Source organism: Brachyhypopomus gauderio, chromosome 12 (assembly GCF_052324685.1).
Source record: "Brachyhypopomus gauderio isolate BG-103 chromosome 12, BGAUD_0.2, whole genome shotgun sequence".
Lineage (NCBI taxonomy): Eukaryota > Metazoa > Chordata > Actinopteri > Gymnotiformes > Hypopomidae > Brachyhypopomus > Brachyhypopomus gauderio.
In genome coordinates this window covers 1,028,209-1,051,006 of record NC_135222.1, presented here as the reverse complement: position 1 = coordinate 1,051,006, position 22,798 = coordinate 1,028,209, and the positions used below count along the sequence as shown (strand labels likewise).

Here is a 22,798-nt window from a genome sequence, read left to right as displayed (position 1 = left end):
ACTTTTACGTTCAAAGAAAGCGACCATCACGTTACCGGCTTGAATATCACGCACGTACGAACGTTTTCACTTACTTTCATTAATGGTCGTGTGAAGTTCAATATTTGGTAAATATATTTATTGTAAAAGAGTTTATGTTTAAAAGAAAGAAAATAGGTGATTTAACACAGCGGGTAAAATATACCCAAGTTCTCTTAGGCGTCTTATTTCCCTATGAAAATGTCCAACAGCACAGGAAAAAAAGGAATTAAATCAATCCTCAAGACACAATCCATGGCTTAAAACTCTCAAAATATGTGCATGAAAATAGTTCATAAAAAATAAAAATAAAAAAAACAATGAAAATTGTCACAGGTTCCACAGATGTGTTGGTCCGCGGGCCCATGAAGGTCTGTTAGGCAGCATGTGTGAATGATTAGAGTTCTGTGGCAGGTCCCCACTCCATATCATCATTCTCTTCTTCCTCGTTTTCGGAGCTGTCGCTGCCTCTGATATGGCTTCTCCGCATCATCATGGCTTCGTGGTGGTGGGCCAATCTGAGCAGGTCAAGGCAAAGAACGTTGGACAACAAACGTACAAATGTATTAAACTTACAGATAACGGCCAGCAATTCGCCATCGAACTTACACAATGAAGGCCGGTGCCGGTTTCGCTTGACTCTTTGGTTCTGGTGCGCGAGTCTGCAAACAGAAGATCAGATTCATCATTAGTCTTCATGTATTTGTAGTGAAATAACTTTTGATCCAAACACATTTGCTCTTGGGTCATTCGTATGTCATAGTGCACGACAACACACAGGTCATCTTAAGGTCACGCAGGCGTGATTCATGTGATGTGTGCCACACCTCTTGCAACTTCTTCTCGATGGCGGACAGGGTGACGGGCGGCGGGCTTTCTGTCGCGGGCTGGATCGGGTCTGGAGCCCTGAAGTCTGGGGGCCCCTCTGAAGGCGTGGTTGGTGGAGGGACGTCCGCGCTGAAGTCCGAATCGCTGAAACTGCGCTGGGCAGGTGAGGGCGTGCGCTCCAGGGGTGGCGGGCTGATGGGGACGCGACGCTGGGGGCGGGGCTCGCTGACGTGGAGGAGGGGTGGCATGTCGTGGGGGGGCAGGGCATACTCTGGCTCCTCCTCCTCCGTGTCCTCCTCCGCGCCCTCGTCGAGCTGGGGTGGGTGGTGGAGGTCGTGGCCGGAGACATGCCGGGATGCCGGTTCAGAAGAGCGGGCCAGGGCCGCGCTATGGCGACCGCTGATGCCGGGTTCTGGCAGCCCGGGGTCCTCCAGGTCCTCGTTGTCCGTGTAGCCTTCCCCGTCTGTGTACGCCTCTCCGTCCGTGTCCTCGTAGTCACTGGCACCACTCAGATAATCTGAGTTTTGGGTGCGGCTGAGTGTGTCCAGTTCCTCTTCTCCACCTCCCTCGAGCTACACACACACACACACACACACACACACACACACACACACACACACACACACACACACACACACACACACACCTCTTTTTTCAGCCCTTGCTCTCATCTTCATTTATTTCTTTCATTGGGCAGGTGTAATAATTTCTCTGAAAGCCACTTTCACATGGCCAAAGCAATCGGCAAGCATAACAGAAATGCCTCCAGGTAAAGTGCAGTGTAAACGATGGACAACTCGCACCTGCCAAATGTCTGTTTTACCCAAACAGGAGGTCCAGTCTTGCACAGGACACGTACAATATATACTCATCATACTAACTCCTTCATATATGTGCACACAGAGGAAAGTGAAAATTCTTACGGCCACTTCCGAGACCCAGACGGGCTTGGACTGCAGCTGACGTATTTTCTCCTTCACAATTTCGTACCACACGTTGGATGTGGGCTGCAGGTCAACACGCGCTGGGGTGAAAGGAAAGCGTTGCTAGCAAGGACGGTGCAGAACTCATCACAGATAACGTAGAAAAACACGCGTGTGTACGTGTGCACGTGTGTGTACGTGTGCACGTGTGTGTATGCACCTACCAGCAAAAAGGTGACTGTAGTGTTTCTTCAGCTTCAAGGCCTGGGCGTAGAGCTTTCGTGAGCTTTTGTTCGAGTTGGGAGAATATCTCTGCCTCATTGTTTTCACATCTTTGCGGCTGTGTGGGTCTAAGAACAGCACCATAGGATGATACTGGATGTAACTCAGCCTCTCTACTGCAGTAGGAGTGATGTCCAGCAGGGGGTGCTTTTCCTGCAACAAAGAATTTATTGGTGTTTAGTGGAGGAGTGACCAGGATGGACTGTGGAGCGAGTGGTTGGGGAAGCAATACCTGCTCCGCTATTTTCCTCACTGTGTCTAGCTTAATAACCGTGGACGATGTGTCTCCACCGCTCCTCGGGACCATTTCTGCCAAAAGCAAAATGATGGACGATCACTTTTGTACTGTAAACATCTAGGAACTAAATTGCAGGTAAATGTATTGATCATTTCAATCAGAGCTTTAATCCTAGCATACCTGCAATCTCAAATTCACTGGGCATTTCTCTCGCCAGCTTCTCATTTGTAATATCATTCAGGGGACCCATAATTACAATCGGGCGTTTAAAGTTGGCTGCAACAACAACAACAACAACAACAACAACGTCAGTAATAAATGAGAATCAAAATTCTTCAAGAACCCTTGAACAATTTTCAACCTGATCCAGATATGTTAATCATCAACAATATCTTGACCCGTTTCCCTCACTCACAACGGGATGCGAGAAACACACAGATTCAGAACAAACGTAGAACGGAGATGTGGTGACAATTGGCCAGAGCCCCAAGACTCTCAAGGCTTCTGTTTGTTTTGAGCCAGTGTGTGTTTCCTACGTGCAGGGAAAGTATCACAAATCTCATCAATGAAAACTGCTCATTAAAGGAAAATCCCTGTAGGCTGCCCCTGTAATTGGTATTTCTCCATTTTTTTACACTATTGCAATGTTTGTTAATTATATAGTGAAATCAGGGTAACATCACATGAAGTTCTGACTACTCACCCTCTCTCAGCAGGACCTTCTCATAAGCTGGAAACTTGCCCTGGATCGTCAGTTGAAGAAGATCATCTCGTGTCCTTCGGACATTCTTTTTAGCCCCTCTGAGACCCCGTAGTTTCCAAAACTCTGCCCTGGGTCCTGAGGCTTGACGTTCAGCTCCTTGGATTCTCTGCGTTTGCTCCATGCTGGCTAGAGTTTCAGCTCTGAGACACACACGCAGATGCTGAGGTCAGCCACAAGGGGGCGCTGGAACTTGAACTCAACTCACTGGCACCTTAAGTTCAGACTGAAGCTATGTGGTTAACCTATTTATCTTTTCTTTGTTCTCTTGAGCACTCTAGACCTGTGCTCCTCATCCTCAGTCATGACTAAATGGTCAACCAGCTCCCGGTATACTTGTAGCAGGTATTTTGTGGTTTTGACTGCTTATTTATGCCACCGTGGAGCCGGGACAGATCAACGTGACAACGTGGTATTTATTTGGAGTAAACAAATCCATCTTTACTCTTTGGCACCATATTCTAAACTCAAACCAAATGTGACTTCAGTAACTTTGTTCCAAGAGAGTCGTCAAATTAATTTGTGAAACAGCAGTGGAGGTTACAGAATATTTTTACAAACCGAACAGAACTGTGAGGAATCCGACTCTTGTGCTCCGAACAAAACTACCCCAGCTTGAGAAGAAGGTGTGATTTTCCAAGGTGCTACCAGGACAACGCGGAAGACATACTTGACACCTGCATATGTGAGGTGCCCTCTTGGAGATAAAAAAAATAAGCAAGGGTCTTGGATTTTTCCATCGACCCAACCAAGCACATCCGTTCTGCCCACCTGGTTTGGTTGGGGATGGTGCCCTTGTCCAGCTCATGGAGGTTACTCCCCATACGGAGAGCCAGCCAGGTGCCTAGTTTCCCACGGTGCATGGTGTCCACCACACGGAAGACCTCCCCACGGGTGAAGCTTAGGCCATGAGGGCCTTCCTGCTCATGGTCAAAGTGTGTGCGGATGTAGAAGGAATCACCCAGGCTGGACTTCATGATTTTCTTATAAACTGTGACAGAAGCAAGGTGAACATCAGTGGTACACACGATGACGCATGCGGCAAAATACTGTGGGCCTTGTAACAGACAAAGGCGGCCAAACTGTGTCCAATTATTCTAATCTTGTTCCCGATTAATAAAGAAAGAAAATGATAATATCTCGGCCTGCAGCTGAACACAGGTGCCAAGGTGTACTCACTGTCCATTTTATTTTGAGTTATGATATTAATGCGTTCTCCAGAAGGAACGTTCATGAGGAACATTGCGGCCTCCTCTCTGGTGTAGTGACTGAAATCTACCCCATTAACCTGTGGCGGAGAAGCAACGTCACTAACATCCTGAACGAGGAAGCAAAGAGCAGCTAATTTATGGACGTGGCCCTTGGGCCCTGTAACCTAGGAAACGTCTCACCTCCAGTATCTGATCGCCCTCCTTCATGCCCTGCTTCTGGGCGGGGCTGTTGGGCTGGACTCCGCCTACAAAGATGCCTACGTCGTTTCCGCCTACGAGCCGTAGACCCACGCTTCCATCTTTGGCGAAGCTCACCGTGTTCTGGTCAGAGCTGTACCTGCGTTGGCCAAGGACAAGAAGATGCAGACGGACATACGGACCACGGTGACCTCAGCAGGAATGTGGATCAGATTTTAAACACAATTTTAAACACGACATCACATCTTTTCAGCCAAACTTTCTTTTTTTCCAAACGTCTCACACATTTGGAGAAGCGGCGTACCCCTGGTGCGGTGTAGGAAGGGCGTCGGGTGGGAGGGAGTACAGGGGTTCTTCTGGAGGACTGGCTGAAATGTGAACGGCAGGATCGTGAGGTTAGTGGCCCGCAGGCAGACTCGCTGCTCGCGGCTGTCTGCTTAGGTCGATGAGTGACCTGCAGCAGATGCACACGGGGTCTCCAGCCATTCTTAACGGGTCATACGTTACGTAAAACATGAGCATTTGCTAAACACCACACACACACACACACACACGTGTGCTCAGTGATGTGTTTGACTTGTGGGGACTGGATCCTTACCGTTTGCCCTGTTACGAATGGATTTTGGCAAGACTGGATTGGGAGTGGCATCTGCATCTGGAAAACTGGAGAAGAGGAACTAGCCTTAGTCCCACAGTAAAGGAACTAGCCTTAGTCCCACAGTAAAGGAACTAGCCTTAGTCCCACAGTAAAGGAACTAGCCTTAGTCCCACAGTAAAGGAACTAGCCTTAGTCCCACAGTAAAGGAACTAGCCTTAGTCCCACAGTAAAGGAACTAGCCTTAGTCCCACAGTAAAGGAACTAGCCTTAGTCACACAGTAAAAGCATCTGGCCACACTGTGGTCCGAACAAAGTCCCTACAAGCAGGGCATGTGAATACGTACCTCTGATTGCTGTCGTGATCTACACTGATAGAGCTTCTTGGCAGCGTCTCAGACATGGAATGGGAACGTTCTGGAAAACGTGTGAAAAGTTAGTGGGTCAAAAAAATTATTGTAAACAGAGATGTGCGGATATTGGTGTAGGTGTTAATGCCGGTGCGGAGACCTGTAGGCAGGGCTCGGACAGGAGATGGTGCTGTTTGGGACAGCTGCGCTTTGCTTCTGAAGGATGGCACTTGCATTTCAGCCACAGCCCTGAAAGAGTAATTATATTGGCCTCTCAGCAGCTCATTAAAACAAACAAACAAAAACATCAGCGATAAAGGATATTTACTAATATGCAACATTAAATATTTACCTTAACCACGTTTAGCCATGCATGAAAATAATTGGGGATAAAAACATACACGTATGAACTGCAATTCATATTCAGCTGTGCTATTCCCTGTGTTTTCATCATAGTGGAAAGGAGTTATAAAAATGGAAATGCAAATCTCACTTGTGTGTCACGGGGGGGTCTGGTCGTGGAGCAGAGGGGTAGCTTTCTTCTGATTCGGACTCGGAGGGTTCTACATGAACGAAAACATCCACGCTCAGCACTCTCATTAAATAGTTAATCAGCGTTTGTCTACACGCTGGCTCAGTGAAGCGGCTCACCTCTCTTGATGGGCGAGGAGGGTTTGGAGCGTTTTCGAGGGTCAGCAACAGCTACTGGGAGAACACCAGGGGTCGCCCTGGGGAGGGGGGGGGGGGGGGACAAGCGAGAATGAGAGTGAAGAAGAAGGAATACTGCGTCATGTGTCCAGGGAGAGAGGGACGGCACAGCTAACGACGGACACGGATGAAGAGAACCATAGCAGCTGGTGCCACTTCCTGCCTATTGATTGTGCAACAGCACAGTCAGAACAGGAAGTAACTGGTTGTGTTAGTTCAAGGTCTGCCACAAACCTTGCGCTTTTATTCTCACAAGGTGCTCCATATTTGGTAGGTAGTGTATATTTATATATGTATATAAAAGTATATAATAAAAGTCCTTGTGGGCATGATTTCCTGTGAACTGATCACATCAAACCACAGGCTAAAGAACTTAAAGTTAAGGTACACTGCAGGATTCCGGATCTGAACTGATGTGAATGAATGGTTTGGGAAATAGGCCGGGGGGGGAGGCCTTGGGGGGGGGGGGGGGGGTGGCTGTAGATCGAGCATTCTGATTGGTTTGTCAGGTTTTCCCTGACCACACACAAATGCCAGCAGTGTCCCTAACCATACTGAATTCTGATGAATTACACTATGAGTTTGGATCATCATGTGCTGTATCTTAATGTTAATGTTCAGTCCTGGTAATCAACTAGCATAGCAAAATTAATACTACAGGAGCATACTCAATTGTGATTCTGTGCTTTTATTTGAGAAGGTTACAAATATGACATTGTGGCATAAAACTACAGAAAGATGTAAACAAAAACATTCACAATTTAAAAAAGAAACATGTAAATCAAATTTGACCTTTCACACATTTAAAAATGGAAAACACACCCTAAAACCACAAGAACAAAACCAAACAAAACTTGGATAAAAATAAAAAAATATATATTTTTTAAAAATCAAGATCTTCAATGCCTCAGTAGGTAACTGGTCCTGTATGGAAGGTTCTTGCTGATGCTCAGCATGTTGAGATAGAAGGGCCCGTGGGGCCTCTCATCTATACCTGTATCTGTTGCGTGAGTCCTGGCTGGATGGGGTTCCCTGTCTGCGTGGGGGTCCCGAACTGCCATCTGACTCAGACTCCGACTCATCTGAGAGAGAGAGAGAGAGAGAGAGAGAGAGAGACGTAAATATGTGACACGTCCATGTTGTTGGGGGGGACAGCTATCAGTCTGTTTTGATGTGGGGCCTTACTCTTTGGCGGGGGTCTGTAGGGGGAGGGGCCACGCTGGAGTATGTCTTGTGAACGGCTCATGGCCGTTTTCTTGAGGCCAGGTGGAGGAATGTCAGGTAGCACTCTGGGAGAGCAGAGAGAAGAGAGAGAGGAGAAGAACATGGGAATAGTAGAGGTGAGGAGAAGAGAGGAAGGTGAGAGGATGATGGTATAGAGGAGAGGAGAGAACAGGAGAGAGAATGGTCAGAATGTAATGAGAAGCAGAGAAGACGTGGCTGTACAGGGAACATACAGTATGTGTTAACAGGATAAGATACTGGACGGACAGACAGACAGACAGACAGACAGACAGACAGACAGACGGCGAGGCCAGAGGAGCCTGCCTTTCCACCTCCACTATCCTGTGATCTTACTTGTATCTGGAGTCGGTCTTGGGGCTGCCCCGTCTGGCTGGCGGAGAGGCACTTCTATCCGAGTCAGATTCAGAAACCGCTGAAATTCACGAACACAGATACACTCAGATAACAGATTCACGAATGTATGACGACAACTGGGTGACGACAAGGAAATGAGTGTGGGATACGAATCCAGCAAAGCACACATAGGACACGCAGAACTTGGACTATTTGCATGTAGCCTTCCAAAGGACGCACCTCTGCGGGGGCGTGGCAGGGAGGCGGAGCTACGAGGGGCGTTCCAGTTGAGGGGGACGGGAGAGGCGCGGGGATTGGGCAGCGCCGACACTCCTGAGAGGACTCTGCACAGACAACCAATCGTTACTCTCGGCACACATTGATATGCGAGGATGATAATATGAGACACATGATAAATACATTGATATATGATGCAATTAAATGATTTCCATTTATCTGGAAGGGCGTGATGGATGTATAATGGTATGAGAGGCTTTGTGCACGCTGTAGAACTTTACCTGTACCGGTCTCTGTTATCCAGGGTATTGTGCTTAGTCGGAGGAGGAGAGTTACTGTGGTCTGATTCGGACTCGGTCGAGACTGTGGGAGAAATTAAGAGGTTTAAAATCATCAGTATCATTAGAGATTTAAATTTACATCATGCTTACTCTTAATCACCTTTCATTACATTTACATAAAAAAAACAGCACTGTACAAACCACAGACATGGAAAAAGAGTGACAGATCAGAATGCCATGTGAGAGCGATTGCTTTGTGGCCTGAAATCGGATCAGGCAAATGCATGGGACGACCGATCGACTGACCTCTGCGTGTGGGCGGGGCCTGAGCGGTTGGCCGGGTGACGGTAGAACGCGGTGGGGGCGAGTCCCGGGACTTAGAGGCAGGAGGAGCCTCCGCTCGATTTCTGAGACACAAAAAACCAAAAACCCACTACTGTAAGACAGGAGGCCAGTTTGTACTCAGACCTGATGAATGTGTGTGTGTGTGTGTGTGTGTTCACCTGCGCGTGCGTCGCTCTCGAGCGGTTGACCGAGATGTTCGATTGTTGGTAGGGCCGTCTGAGTCAAGATCGGAAATTTCTGAGATGACAACAAAAATTATGCATATTTAAAATCCACAAAACTCAGAATGAATGAATAATTCAGTTCTCAGAAATGGACTCCAAATCCAGACTGGGCACTAGACTAATGTGCATGGGAGTCCATCAGAGCTTTGGGACTCCACCAGCAGGTTCCCCAGCAGGTTCCCCAGCAGGTTCCCCAGCAGGTTCCCCAGCAGTGATCCCCAGGTTGCTGTGGAGTTCGGGGGAGGAGAGGTGAACTTACGCTCCAGCTCCGAGCTGCTGTCACCGCGTCTCTCGTCAGCGCTGTTCTGGGGACTGTCCTCCACGTCGGGGATGTTGACCAGGAACTTCCTGCTGTCTCTCAGCACCACCATGGTGAGTTTACCTCTGGATTTCTCCACCAGATGCTTGGTCTCCAACAGGGAGAGGTTCTCCGTAGTCATTCCGTTAATCTGAGATGATCATGGCTCTGGATTATTATGTATTTATCTTTGCATGTTTGTCTTTTCTGGATTTAGAAAAAGCAGTCAGAACGTCCTCACCTTCAGGACGAGGTCTCCCTCCTGCAGCGTGCCTTCTTTAGCGGCCAGACCAGTGGAGGTCATGTGTTTGATGAAGATCTGACTGCCCAACTTCATCCCGTACTCTACAGTAGATAATTGTGGACACACACACACACACACACACACACACACACACACACACACACACACACACACACACACACACAAAATTAAATCATCAACAACGTCGCCATCATTTACTTTTACTCTCTCATTCAGCTCTTCCAGTCTATACCAACTACAAAGTTAGCATCTCTAATATCCCCAAGTTTTAATATTTACTTTTGAATACCCACATCTGGTGTGTGAGATAAGGATTAGAGTTCAACAGTACAGTGGTGTACATCACTACACAAGCACACAAGATGAGCAAATCCCCATTAGAGCGATCCAGGAGCCCCACACTGCCTGCGGCCCGTCCAGAGCCAGCCGGTCCGCTCTCCTCACCATCCGTGGGTTTCTTCTTGATCAGTGTGGTGCTGATGGGTTTGTCCGGCACGTCCTGGTAGGGCAGCCTCTTGAAGCCGGACGTAATGGGCAGGTCATGGCCATTGCGGTCTAGCGTGGAACTGCGCGGGCGCTGGTCGTAGCCGAAGTCCTGTCTCCTGTCCTGCCGGTCGCCGTCCAGCAGGTTGGAGTGTGAGGCGGTGCGCGTGGGTCTGGTGCTGGCCGGAATCTGCATGGTGCGGGGCCTCTTCACGGTCTGCAGGAACGCAAACGCATTACCATCAGTGTGAGATCACACACACACACACACACACACACACACACACACACACACAGCAATACTCACTATGTTGGCTGTCTTGCCGCAGCTTTTGAGGTGCTGGATAGTGTAAAGGGAGGTAGCACTCTCCATGGTCACGCCATTCACCATAACTATATGATCTCGTGTCCTACAGACGTGACGGATTGGAAAATTAAAAAACATATGTACTGTGTACAAAAGTCCACACTTTCCATACACAAAGACAACAGGTTGGACAGGACTAGAACGGAAGAAGAGGAAGTGATGTGTGGGAGGGGACTCACTGGAGCCGGCCCATAGCGGGACCGCTGGGCAGGACGTCAGAAATGACCACGGCGGTGTCCCCGTTGCTGGGGTTTGGCTTGTCTCGCCCCCCGGAGACGGCAAAGCCGAAGCCTACCTTGGGGTCCTGTGAGGAAGGAACATGAAAGGGGGACATGGGAAAGAGAGAGGAAGAGAGAGAGAGAACAAAAAATGGAAAGAATGAAAGAAAAAAAATTGTGAGAGATACAAAAAACTTCTAAACATTCCATCAGTATCGGTGTGTGTCACATGACCCTAGATTTCAAAATGCAGGGTGTGTACTGGCGACAGGTGAAATAGCCCTGTGCCTACGAGCTGAGCCTTGGATACACAAGGCTCTTTTTACACTCACTCACTAGTCCTTCACCTATTTTCTTGACCCGTCAGCAGGTATTCAGAAACCAGCACAGAGTAAAAAGAAAAACAGTTCGAAACAAACAGGAAAAAAACAAACAAACAAACAGCAGGACTAAACTTACTTTCGTTAACGTTACAGTGTGCTGCTCCCATATTGTCATTTCCTCCATGTCTGGTTTCTGAAAAAGAAGCCAGTAAAAAACGTAAAACCAAAACCAACTTTTAAAATCGCTCAAAACGCAGGAGGAACATGGACGCCGGAGCAGAGAGACACTCAGAAGCGCTCCATGAGAGCTGACGCGGCTGGACTCCCACTCCCTGGCTCAGAGGAAGAATGACTCAACCTGAGCATGCTCTCACCTGCTCTTAGCATTCTTGCCCAGCAGGTATGTCGGTGTAACCCGATACCTCCCCCTCCAACCTCTCTCTCTCTCTCTCTCTCTGTGGACATTCTCCTAATGGTGTACATACCAGTTTGCTCCGAAGCGAAACCTCCTACAAAAACCTCCTCCTCTTTAGTCGCTCTCAGAGGAGTGAAACCACAGCAGCCGAACAGCACACGCGTGTGCTCATTTACAATCACCTGAATTCACACACTCATTCACACACTCTCACCTGAATTCACACACTCATTCACACACTCTCACCTGCCTCTGCAACACAATGGAACTGCTCTGTTTTGAATGGGGGGGGGGGGACTTAACAGACAGCTAAAGAATTCAGAACCACTGGGTTCTTAGATTAGGCGATTTCAGATTTCAAAGAAACTTGCAGTTTCAGAAGTTTAGGTTACTTTCTTTTTGCACTGGCTAGTTAGCCAAGCAACCTACATAGATCTACCAAAAGCTAAATAAAAATCCAGATAGATGGCTAGATAGATAGAGATGGCAGAGAGAGAGAGAGACAGAGAGAGAGAGAGAGACAGAGAGAGAGAGAGAGCGCGAGAGAGCGAGAGCTAGAGAGATTGGCAGAGTGAGATTGGCAATGTATGAGACAACAAAGATGCTGAGAAACCATCACAGAACTGTTCTAGGAGGAGTGTAGTCACACATGCTGTTTCAGTTTCAATATTATCGTCTCTTCTGACATCAAGGTTTGATTCACCATTTCAAACTTTTGTGTGATGATAATGTACTGATCCTCTGGTACGACGGGGCCAGTCTGCCCCAGCACAGCTGAATAACTGTAGTCGTCTACACAGAAGTCCGGGAGGACACTTATTTTTAGACAAAGCTGTTCTTGGAAAGATATAAATGCTTGTGCTGGCTATCCTGAGACTGAAAGGTCAGCAGAAGACAGGAATCATGTCAGGAAGCGAGTGACATAAAATAACTGCAGGGTATTTTCATGATACACGGTACTCATGAAGCTGCACATATTCTATTTCTTAGTCACTATTGCTGCACTGCCAGATTATTGCAATCCTGACTTCACAGAAGGAAAAACCACAATGCTTCAGGGGTTATTATGAATCATAGATTCAACCAAAAATCATAACATCATACATCAACATCAAGTCCATGTGACATCAAGGGTTCACCCATGTTTTTGTACCTACTGCAAGAAATACCACAGCTGCAAAATGTATTAATGTAATCACAAGTACAGTGTAATCACTGTTGCAGGATTGTGTGCAGGTCAGAAGCTCTATACACTCACGTCAGTATTTTACAAATAACTAGAAGGAAACTACCCAGCAGACAAACACAACTATGCTCTGTCTGAAGCACATGAATCCAGAATACATTAAAACAGTTTTTGGATGACTGAAATTGTCTAAAAATCTATACCAACATTATTGGGGTCTTGACTCTTGCATTGCACTGTGAAAACAATGAGCAAAAACATTTCTGTGTTCTGTTTTCTGAACCCCGGTCATAAAGTACTCTGGAATGAACTCTTCAATTAACCCACCAGCAAACGCTACAACTATGAATTACGGAAACATGCCTGCAATCATAACAGTTCAGATATGATGCTATTCTATAACTATATTCAAGCACTCAGGCACAGCATGAACACGAATGCACTTCTTATCATGGTTATGCCTGAGACTTTGGGAATGGTTCAACTGTGGACCTCCACTTGAATTCTCAGTCATGCGTTTTGTAATCATCGGTAGTTAAATGACAGATTGTCAATTCAATTGAGAAAAAAAAAATTGACAATGTCAATTCGCTGTTACAATTCTCTCCTAGGTAGAGGCAGGTTGGATAATCAGTAGGCCCTGAACCCTAAATCCTGCCATTTAAATAAGCTACATTTGTTCCATGACAAACTACCAGAGATTAAAATTTGTGACTCAGCAGGTATAGGAGGTGGTCATCCCAAAAACCTGCTTCCCTACACAAACAACATTTTGCCACTTCAGTAATGAAAGTGCATAATAACTACGCAACCTCCCCAATAAACAGCACAAGTGAAGGCAACATTTACTACCCAGTCCATCTTCAGCAGTGCTGAAGTGTCCAACTGACCAGTACTGTTACGTTTTTGCCAATACCTCTCAAACAAATATGCCACATATAAATGCACCAAACAATGGAATATCCATGCTGTCTCTCTCTTCCACTGAAAGCCCTTAAGGGAATAAATTGTGTCTGGCTCTGCTGTAGTTTCTACAGCCTGTGCTACATAGTGCTTTCACCAGGAAGGCATCAAAATACCCCACTTGATCCGTTTCAGCTTGTGTATGGCTGGACAAAAGGTATACAAAAGGTTTTTCATCAGTTTGGACTGCAGCACGGCTGATGCAATCATGAAGCTGGTGTCCCCTGCTAATCTTCAGTCTCGAGAAATTTTCCAGATGGTTTCGATCTAAACTCAAAAGGATTCTCAGTGAAGAATCGCAGTCAAAAACTGGGCTAACCTAGGAACCGGCATCCAGTATCAAAATGGACTTGATTAATGGTATGAAAGAGCGATATTTCAGGTGCACCAGACAGATCTGGGATCTGGGCCAGAAGGTTGAGCGAGTTTCACTCTTAACTTTCAGCATAAAAATCCTCAGTGTAAAATAAAAAAAAAACAAATAGTAGAGCTTATCTAAAGCAAAATGTTTTTAAAATACATTCTTAGAAGTCTGGAATGAACCATAAAGAAAAACAGTTTTTATAAGTTAATGAAGTGAATGGGACGAAGACAAACGAAGAAACAAACTGGAACAAATCCTGAGGTAACAGGTGCAGAAAAAGCCCACAGTCCCATGACAGCTGGGAACTGAAACACTAGGCATGTCAGGCTGGATAAATGATATCACCTTATCCGTTAACCTCTCCAAATGTTACACCTTATTATTTATTATTATTCTTGCTTGTCTGAATATGAGCGAAACATTACTTGTGCACTTACCAGGTCCTTGAATCTGACCTCCATCCCCCCCCCCCCCCCCCCCAGGACATGCACTACAATCGCCTGAGACAAGGACTCCTGTCCTTGGCTATGGAGTCTACAGAATGATAGCTGTCAGTTTCCCAAGCACGTGCGCAAAGTAAAACAGCACATTTTTCTCTTGACAATTGCACAATAATTTTGGAGGCAAAAGTTAAAGTTATCCACTTGCCAACGGCTCTTTTAAATCCATAGGAAACAAGGCCAAATTACAGCACCTTTGTCCATGATAAATCCCTTACGGAGAAAGCACCTGAGTCAGGAGCTCCGCCCCTGGCCTTCCTATTCCCCTGATACTCCTTATTATTACCTCTCTCAACAAATTAAGGTGGAACCAGCAGCTCTTGCATTATTGCCTCCTCTTAGGTGGGTGGAACCACCTTAAGGGGGCATTAGTACTCTGCCAGGATATATGATGAGGGGAAAAATACTCCCTACCAACTAAGTTTCATAAAAGAAAAAGGACAAAGAACAAATGCATCCCACACAGAAAGGAAATTTAACTATGGTGAAATAACTATTAGTCTACACGCACTACTATGGGGTCTTACATCCCATAACCTTTGCCATAATCAGAAGAAAAACTAGTCAATGATTGAAATGACCCAGAATGACCCACAGCATTTACTCTACAGGTTGACAATGAAACAGGGTCTGCTGTACGTACACAGTGCTAAGCATACCCTGGGAATCATTGCCACTCATGGTTAATGATTGATAAATGCACCAGCAAAGCATTCGCCGTGGCCTTATTTGAGTCTTTGGCATGTACCGCATAGTTTCAGGTTCAGGAAGTAACAGGTTTTGATTCTGTTTAATAAGCGACCGTGTCATCTGATCTGGGAGAAGGCTTTGTCTTCAAACAGCCTAGTGTGCTCTTTCTCTTTGGCCAACTACAATACCTTAGTTCAGAATGGATTTCAAATGTCAACGGCACACTCCTGTTCACTCAAATATCAAATGTGGCTTAAATGTAAGACATTAATGTGCTAAATTGAACATATGATCTGGTCAATCGCCCTGAATAAGAGCGTCTGCCAAATGCCATAAACGTAAACGTATCCTGACACCATATACCATTAATTTCCCAGGGCCTGACAGACACATCACCACAGCCCACTGCATAAATAAATAAACAACTTGCTCGGTGAGTTCATCACGATCGGTGTAAAACGCACTTTCAACTGGGTGTCAGTGCTTAACTTACTGAAAATCTTTCCCATCCGGCATAACTTGCTTGAGAGGACCTATCAGAGGACTGTGACACAGATCTGAACACTCTCGTGGAGAGTTAAGGTGTGTCCCTTCAAGAGTATCTGTAAACACCTCATCACAGGAAACGGCTGATTTATTCTAATGCACAAACAGGCCAATTCAACATGCGTGATTCAGCTCGTCTCACTCTGCTAGAAATCAATAAAGTGAAAGCAGCTTCAACTCCTGTCTGTGACATGGTGACGTATTCAGTATGTATTACTCAATTTTCACTATAATATTCAGCATTCCAGTGTTTTCTTGTGATCACCTGCCATAGTTGTGAATCACATGTATTAGATTTCTGAACCTTGGGATGTGATGTAAGAAGAATGAGAAACAAAATAAGGTCAGTGGAGAGTAATATAGGGCCAAATTAAACATTTCACAGTTACCATGTTTTACATATTAAATTTAGACGGTCACAGTAAGATTTCTGAAGCACAGGATGTGAGGAAGAGAGAGAGATAGTTAAACTAATCAGCTGGGAAAGAAATGTTGGCTATGTAGCCTAGCCATTTGGAGTGCTGTACTCCGAAACTTCACTGAAACCAGAAGTGGAGCACAGAGCAGCAGGCGTGGTAGAACCAGAAGGGCCAGTTGGTATCATCAGACAGCAGCAAGCAACCACGTAGATCACACCAACATAGCAGGGCCACTTTACCTCACGACTCCACACGAATGGGACTTTATATTTTCATCACAGAGTATTCACAACAAGGGCAAAGAAGTGTAGGCTACACCTTCACAGGACTCAAACAGGGAGGGATCAGTGATGAGTAACTCTCTAGTCTGGCTCAACGTACACTTACATATACAGCTCCAAACGACCGTACAAATTAATTTAACTGTGCCAAGCAAACAGAGTAATGGACCGTGCATTCAAAGTGTTGTATCTGAGCTAACAAATGAAATTACATTTCACATTAAGCAACCAAAAGTCCACTTCCACGCACTGTCTCGATGTTTCATGCTCGAGCATTTCCAATTAATCTAGAGAATAACGCACCTGCACGACTGACAGGACCAGCAGAGCGAGATGGAGAGACGGGTTGTTAAATGAAAGAAGTTCTTCAAATTTACCTCATGCAAAGTGTAGATTCCACAGGAAATACGAGTAATTCAACCCTTTTAATCTTGACACCTGTTATGCTCAGTTTCACTATCCCACTAAAACCAGTGTCTTGACTAGATGAAACTTTACCTGGCGAGGTAAGGGGCGGAGTTTGGAGGACGCGCTGCGTCGTACGTCTTTGCTCGACGTATTGCGTCATATGAGTTCTTCTCTCGGTTGTCACGCAGAACCTCCCGAACTCGTGCTATGCCCGCCCAATACAGCAACTGAGCACATCAGTATCACCTCAACTATGGCTTTCACTCTCACAGAACAGAACTTAGCGTTTGGACGCGCACATTCAAAATACAATAATGTGATTTTTGTTTCCATGAACACCAAGTGATATCTGCTGTTTATCGGTACAGTAAATGTGAATTCGCGGAAAAGTATTTTCTTTTGACCTTCACTGCTTTTTATTTTTTGGCAAGCGTTCCCACCCATCTTCTCTTATGCTGAGGTTTAGACACTGACCATTATTAATTTTGGCCGACCATTATGTATTTATACTGACTATTATGGTTCTAACCATTATTTAGGTTCTAACCATTATACATAATTATACATTATACATAACCATTATACGTACTAGATTGTAGCCATTATTTAGGTTTTAACCATTATGTCCTTATATTCTAACCTATATGTAAGTGGACAGACGTTGGTCTTAACTGTGTTTTTCTTCTAGTCAATGGGGTACGTTTGGAGTGGACAAATACCTTGCAGGATACCTGAACTTTATACTGTAAACACACACAAACAGTACTTTTTACTGAATTAACTGCTTTATTTGAATATGTTTATTTGTGGTACGTATTGTGTTTTACACACAAATAAATAGGCCTACTTCCAGACATATAACTCCAAGGCCAAGACAATAATTCAGTTTCTTTTAAGGGCAGCCAGGGAGTATCTTTTGATATGTACACTTTTAAAGCAGGGAGGCCTCGCTGATCACAGGTCAGTTTAAAGCTCAGTATGGTTTTAGAGCAGCAAAGTAGCTTCTCTCGCTCTTCTAAAAGCCTGAAGGCGCAAGAGGCCGCGTTGCCCTTCTGAAACTCACTCAACCACTGCACACTGAGTGCTGGCAGTTTGTTTTCATTTGCAAATATTTGCAAATGTCGTCAGGGTACCGCCACAAAAAAATGGAATAATGTGTGTAAAGCGTGAGATATGTGAGACCCAGGATTACAACACCTCATTACGAGGAGTAAAGAACTAAGACTTCCATCTGTCCCAGAGAGCAGAGCAGTTGGACTCCAGACTTTGGAATATACCGCCTGCAGCTGTAAAATGTGTAGACAATAAAACAGCCAGGGACCAGCTAAGGCACAAATTTACATTGTTTTCTTATACTGGTTGCATTCAAAATCTCAATAGCACCTAATGTCATGTTCTGATAACAAAGTAACCTGTATTTGTTTTGATTCACAGCTGTGTAGAGGAGCCATTGTGTATTTCCTGGTGTCAATATAATATAATTGTCTAATAATACATGTAATGTAAACACGAAATGCTTTATGAATCCTTAGGGCACATGGCTTTAAAATGGGCTTTATAAATCAGTGATTGTGACTTTTAAGAGCAAAGAGAATTTAGACACTATGCTCAAAATAGTAGAATTGCAGAACAAATATAAGAACCATCAGACATGTAATCAAAAGTCTGAACGCTGTCTGGTGTCCTGGTTTACCTGTTGTTTCTGTTCATGCTATGATCAAACACCAGCTGATTACACTCACCAAATAACTATCGAGCCCTCAAGCCATTACAAAGATGTGCAGAGACGTGCAAATCTTACCTAAATAAGCACAAGCTTGTTGTACACACCTAACCCACAGGTCTGTATATATTCTGTATAGACACTGAATACACTCATATAAGAATCAATAGTTTGCAGGTGAGGGCGTGGCTGGTGAGGGGGTGGAGTCTGGTCAGACGCAGCATGTAATTGGGTGGTTTGGTTTCGCAGTACGTGAGTAGACAAATATACTCCTGTTTTTCCCCATGACATCTCCGTATACCCACCATAATTTGCATGTTTCTCAGTTAGGCCAATTCGGTTGTTGGTCACCTAAAATCATGTGTATGCAATGTGTGCATGCATGGGCGCTTGTATATATTCGTAGTTTATTAAAAGTGTTTATAAAACTTATAATCAGTCCAGAAATCTGAAAAAATCTGAACATTATTATTTTTATTTGCTGTATTTTCTTTCTGTTACACATAAAAAAATCTTTAAGAAATATTTGGAAGGCACAGTTTGTTTTTACAGTATGTACATTTCAATCTAATTTATAAATACACAGAGCAAAGCAAACCCCAGAATAAAAAAAGACCCCACAGTTATACAAAACAAACAAAAAAGTACACAAACTGATGCATAATTTCAGTAGCATGTTTTTGTCTTTATGCGTTAGCAATAAATTACTCGATACTGAAAACAACAAAAGACGCTAAACACATACAACGTGCACTGTTTAAAAACAACAAAAGACGCTAAACACATACAACGTGCACTGTTTAAAAACAACAAAAGACGCTAAACACATACAACGTGCACTGTTTAAAGGGACAAGACAGCTACATTATAGCTCTCCATCATACAGCAACTCACTTATATCTTTAGTGCAAATTATACACAAATGACTAAGAGATATTCATTGGATGTATTGTAGATTACCGTAGAGCGCTGAAGAGTGATCGCTACTGTATAAGGAAAGTCATTAGAGTGCATAAAACTGATTCAGACTTCATCTTACGCTACAGGCCCCAATCAGGAAGTACTGTAGCCTGCATGCCAGTTTTCAGATACAACAAAGCTTCTGAACAATTAGAAAGTCCCAACTAAAATCTCAACTCAACTCAACTTTTACAACATTTACATCTTACATTTACATTTACCGCGCTGTTAGTAAGGTCAGAGGTAATCACAAATCCAGGAACAGCACACTGAATTGTCTATTGCACCCAATAATTTGAACATAATTTTTTTAAGTATGTATTTTTAAGGATGTTCATGTTTTTAAGATGATCACAGAGGTTGAGATTACTGTACATGTCCTTAGTCTGTCAAAACATCCTAACTTGGTGGGGGGTAATAATTCTTCATCTGCCATGAGACAATAGACGGAAAACCAAGTTGACGAGAGAGATGAACAAACTGTACTAAGGATGAGATTACATCAATGTAGGCAAGGGTCAGAACAGAATGGCATGCGTCTGTGCTAAGTTGGAAGACGTCTAGAGAAGAAACAAATATCGTCCTCTGCTGACAACAAAGCCTTGTAGTAAGTAATTGCACATGTATCCAGTCTGGACATAATTGGTCAGCCTTACATTTAACCATATGATTTTATACAGCAAAGGAGAAAAAGGCCAAGAACAGTGTTATTTCTGTGAAATAAATGTGTGATCTGTGCCCTTAGACCAGCATACTAAAGCTTAAGATGGGACGGCTGTCAAATTCATGTCAATTCACCAGCCGGGCAACATAAACCCGTTATTTTACAGGACATAGCAGGCAAGTCAGAGGGAGAGCATGCACCAGTATTAGGCATGTATCAGCAGGGCACAAAACACGTTCTTCCTGAGACTGAGTGTCTGTTCAGTTGTTCAGCGAACAATCACTCCATTTTTAACTGTTTTCGAGTTTCTAAATGAAACTGACTGTATAACAATATAGTAGTGGGTAAGTATGCTACCATTAACATGGGGTTCAATTCCCCCATCAGACCCCATAGGCCAAATTACAGCTTCGGCAAGACGGGATAAGAACGTTCTGCAAACGCTCAGCTAGATGCAGATCCATTAACTTATTTTAGAAATCCAACTGACTGGCCCTTCAATCAAGCACAAATTTTCTGGAGACAAGTAAATTAAACAATAACTTAAGTTCTTTCAGCAGAACAGAACAGTGCAGTATGTTGCCAAAATCGCTAGTTTTATTTGTTTGTTTGATCAGCAATTTATTGTTCTTTATTTTATAGTTTTTATATCTGGACAACAGAGAAAAAAAACGTCCTTTAACATAAATTATGAAGAAAACGAATTCAGTATAAATATAAATATCACTTAGACTGTGTGTTCCCCTTTACCCCACCAAGATAAACATTTCTACACTACAATATTACCTCCAATGGTCAAGTCTTTCAGTCATGGGTATGATTCACCAACGGTTCCTTGTAATTAGGTATTATTATAATACCTGATATGAACTCACACACAGTGCATTGTAACTGCCCTGACAGACTTTTCATAAAAGGGTTAAGAATAACTATTTTTTTTCCTGAGAGCGTATAATAATGAAGCACAGGAACCATATTTTAAGACAATCGAAAGCTAAACGTTTGGTTTTATCAGCCATTTTAGGTCACCATTGTGCTAATTCTTTAGAAGCATAAGGACAACAAAGGAGTTTCTGTCGTTGTGTAAAGAAGTTATAAGCACGTCCAAAGAACCTAAAGTGGACCGCTCAGGTTGTTAAAGTGGAAAAGTGGACCACTGCCCTATGATCCACACTCCATTGGAGTATGAGCCTAGATAAATAAAAACAATAAATAAAATGCTAACGCTCTGTATACACATATATATATGACATTCTCTAGTATTTCTCAAAGGCACTGCTTAAACAGTAGTTTGTAATTTTGCTCTTCAGAACGAGAGGAGACGTTTATGAGAGGAAGTTGGGACACATATATGCAGCTAGGGTTGCCACCTGGGTCTGACAAAAAACAAGGACACTGTCATACGCGAACGTAAATTGTTGATGGGGGGGGGAGAGGGACTATTAAAAAGAAGGAAAACCGGGACAAACCGGGACAGCCCGGGAAAACCGGGACAGGTGGCAACCCTATATGCAGCACACAGGTACAGGCTGTGGTCTGTTACTACTTTTGCAGTTTTGGGTTTAGCATCACACACGGATTTGGACAAAGGATGTGAATGGTGGTGCGTTTAGATTCTGCGGCCGCTCTGGGTTCGCCGTGTTTTACACCGAGGCGCCAGAGGAACGTAAATTTGTTACCTTGTACTTGTGTAATGACAGTAAGGTTCTCTATACTGTTACTACTACTAAGCGTTCCACTGATGCGCCACAAGAGGGCGATATAACTTAACAGATGTCAACATAATATTGGACTGAATGCTGCATTTCGAAGGTTTTATTTGTGTTTTTTTTTTACTTTTCCTTTTGCTTAGTCTTTTTTTTTTTGGGGGGGGGGTGGTTTGAGGGGCAAGCAGATGGCTTCAGAAACATTTAAATATCTAATCTCAGTGAACTTGGACAGATCTGAGTTGGGACTTGTGGTAAGCACTTCTCATGGGATGCTCTGCATAGCGTTGCGTGCCTGAAAGGGGCAGCAGCCCTGAACCGGCAGCCCTGACCCGACAGCCCTGACCCGGCAGCCCTGACCCGACAGCCCCAGGACAGGAAGCCCCAGGGTGGGAGGACCTGGGACTCACTCAGGGGGTCTGAAGTGGATGACGGACTGACGTGAGTCTGAGGAGACCCCCATGAGCATGTTACTCAGCACCTCTTTGGCGTTAATGGCTGCATCTCCGCTGCCGGGCAGAGAGAGCGAGTTCTGGTCCGATGGCGAGAGGGAAGAGAAGAGCGACAGCGAGGACGAGGACGAGGACGGCGTGAGGGAAGGCGAGAAAAGGGAGGAGGAGGAGGAGGAGGGGGGGACGGAGGAGGCGAAGAAGCCAGTCGAGGCGGGCGTGAGCGCGGACGAGGCGTCCGACGAGGACGGGGGAGGGGCGAGGGAGGTCTGCGTTGCCGACAGGGAGTTGATGAAGTCGATGAGGTCCTGTTGCCTGGGGTCGGCAAGAACCGCGGGGGCGTCCTGCTCCGCTGGAAGACCCTGGCAGAAAGGCTCCAAGCTGAAGTCCTCCACGGTGGGGGGCAGAGCGGAGAGGCCGTCCAGCCGCAGGGAGCCCGGCGCGCCGTCTGCAGAAACCGGGGACGTGCCGTGCACGGAGGGGTTCAGCACGGAGGGGTTCAGCACGGAGGACAGGGACAGCAAGGAGGCCACAGAGGGCAACGGGGAGAAGGGAGGTCTGCTGTAAGGGCCGGGAAGCTGAGGCGGATGGGAGTAAAGTTCAAAGTCCCGGCGACACTCGAACATCCGCTGGTGCTGCTCGGCCAGACGCTGCTTCTGGGTCTCCAGTTCCTTCTCCCGACGCTTCTTCACATCCTTATCCATCCGGTCCAGCTCCTCTCGAACCGCAGCCACACAGTTCTCTGGGATCTTTATGCCTGAGCGGAGGAGAAGGAAGGATGAGAGACAGAGAGA

At 45.1% G+C, this 22,798-nt stretch overlaps 2 protein-coding genes across 5 annotated transcripts in view; both read right to left on the bottom strand.

Annotated features, from left to right (window-relative positions):
• Positions 1-103: 103 nt before the first annotated feature.
• tjp3 (tight junction protein 3) lies at positions 104-16,610 on the bottom strand. 3 transcript variants are annotated; one of them, XM_077024220.1, is made up of 31 exons: positions 16,472-16,610; positions 10,867-10,923; positions 10,369-10,493; positions 10,130-10,232; positions 9,784-10,039; positions 9,316-9,419; positions 9,036-9,225; positions 8,711-8,789; positions 8,514-8,614; positions 8,208-8,289; positions 7,930-8,033; positions 7,690-7,768; positions 7,297-7,400; positions 7,106-7,193; positions 6,055-6,131; positions 5,897-5,966; positions 5,564-5,652; positions 5,401-5,470; positions 5,057-5,121; positions 4,763-4,826; positions 4,441-4,597; positions 4,229-4,337; positions 3,821-4,040; positions 2,993-3,192; positions 2,470-2,565; positions 2,284-2,360; positions 1,994-2,204; positions 1,770-1,870; positions 846-1,418; positions 628-680; positions 104-536 (listed from the first exon to the last, which is right to left on the bottom strand). In XM_077024220.1, the coding sequence occupies exons 2-31, from the start codon at positions 10,912-10,914 to the stop codon at positions 416-418; spliced, it is 3,816 nt and encodes a 1,271-aa protein (XP_076880335.1). In that variant the 5' UTR covers positions 10,915-10,923; positions 16,472-16,610; the 3' UTR covers positions 104-415. The 3 variants fall into 3 exon arrangements, with proteins under 3 accessions (XP_076880335.1, XP_076880337.1, XP_076880336.1); XM_077024222.1 differs by having other exon boundaries at positions 16,398-16,546; XM_077024221.1 differs by lacking the exon at positions 16,472-16,610 and having other exon boundaries at positions 10,867-11,155.
• A 2,068-nt stretch (positions 16,611-18,678) lies between these two features.
• sbno2b (strawberry notch homolog 2b) overlaps positions 18,679-22,798 on the bottom strand; it is a 44,587-nt gene continuing 40,467 nt past the window's right edge. For both annotated transcript variants that reach the window (XM_077024218.1, XM_077024219.1), the window contains one exon: positions 18,679-22,761. In XM_077024218.1, coding sequence (XP_076880333.1) covers positions 21,962-22,761 — 800 coding nt within the window. In that variant the 3' untranslated portion in view covers positions 18,679-21,961. The remainder of the gene's footprint in view (positions 22,762-22,798) is intronic.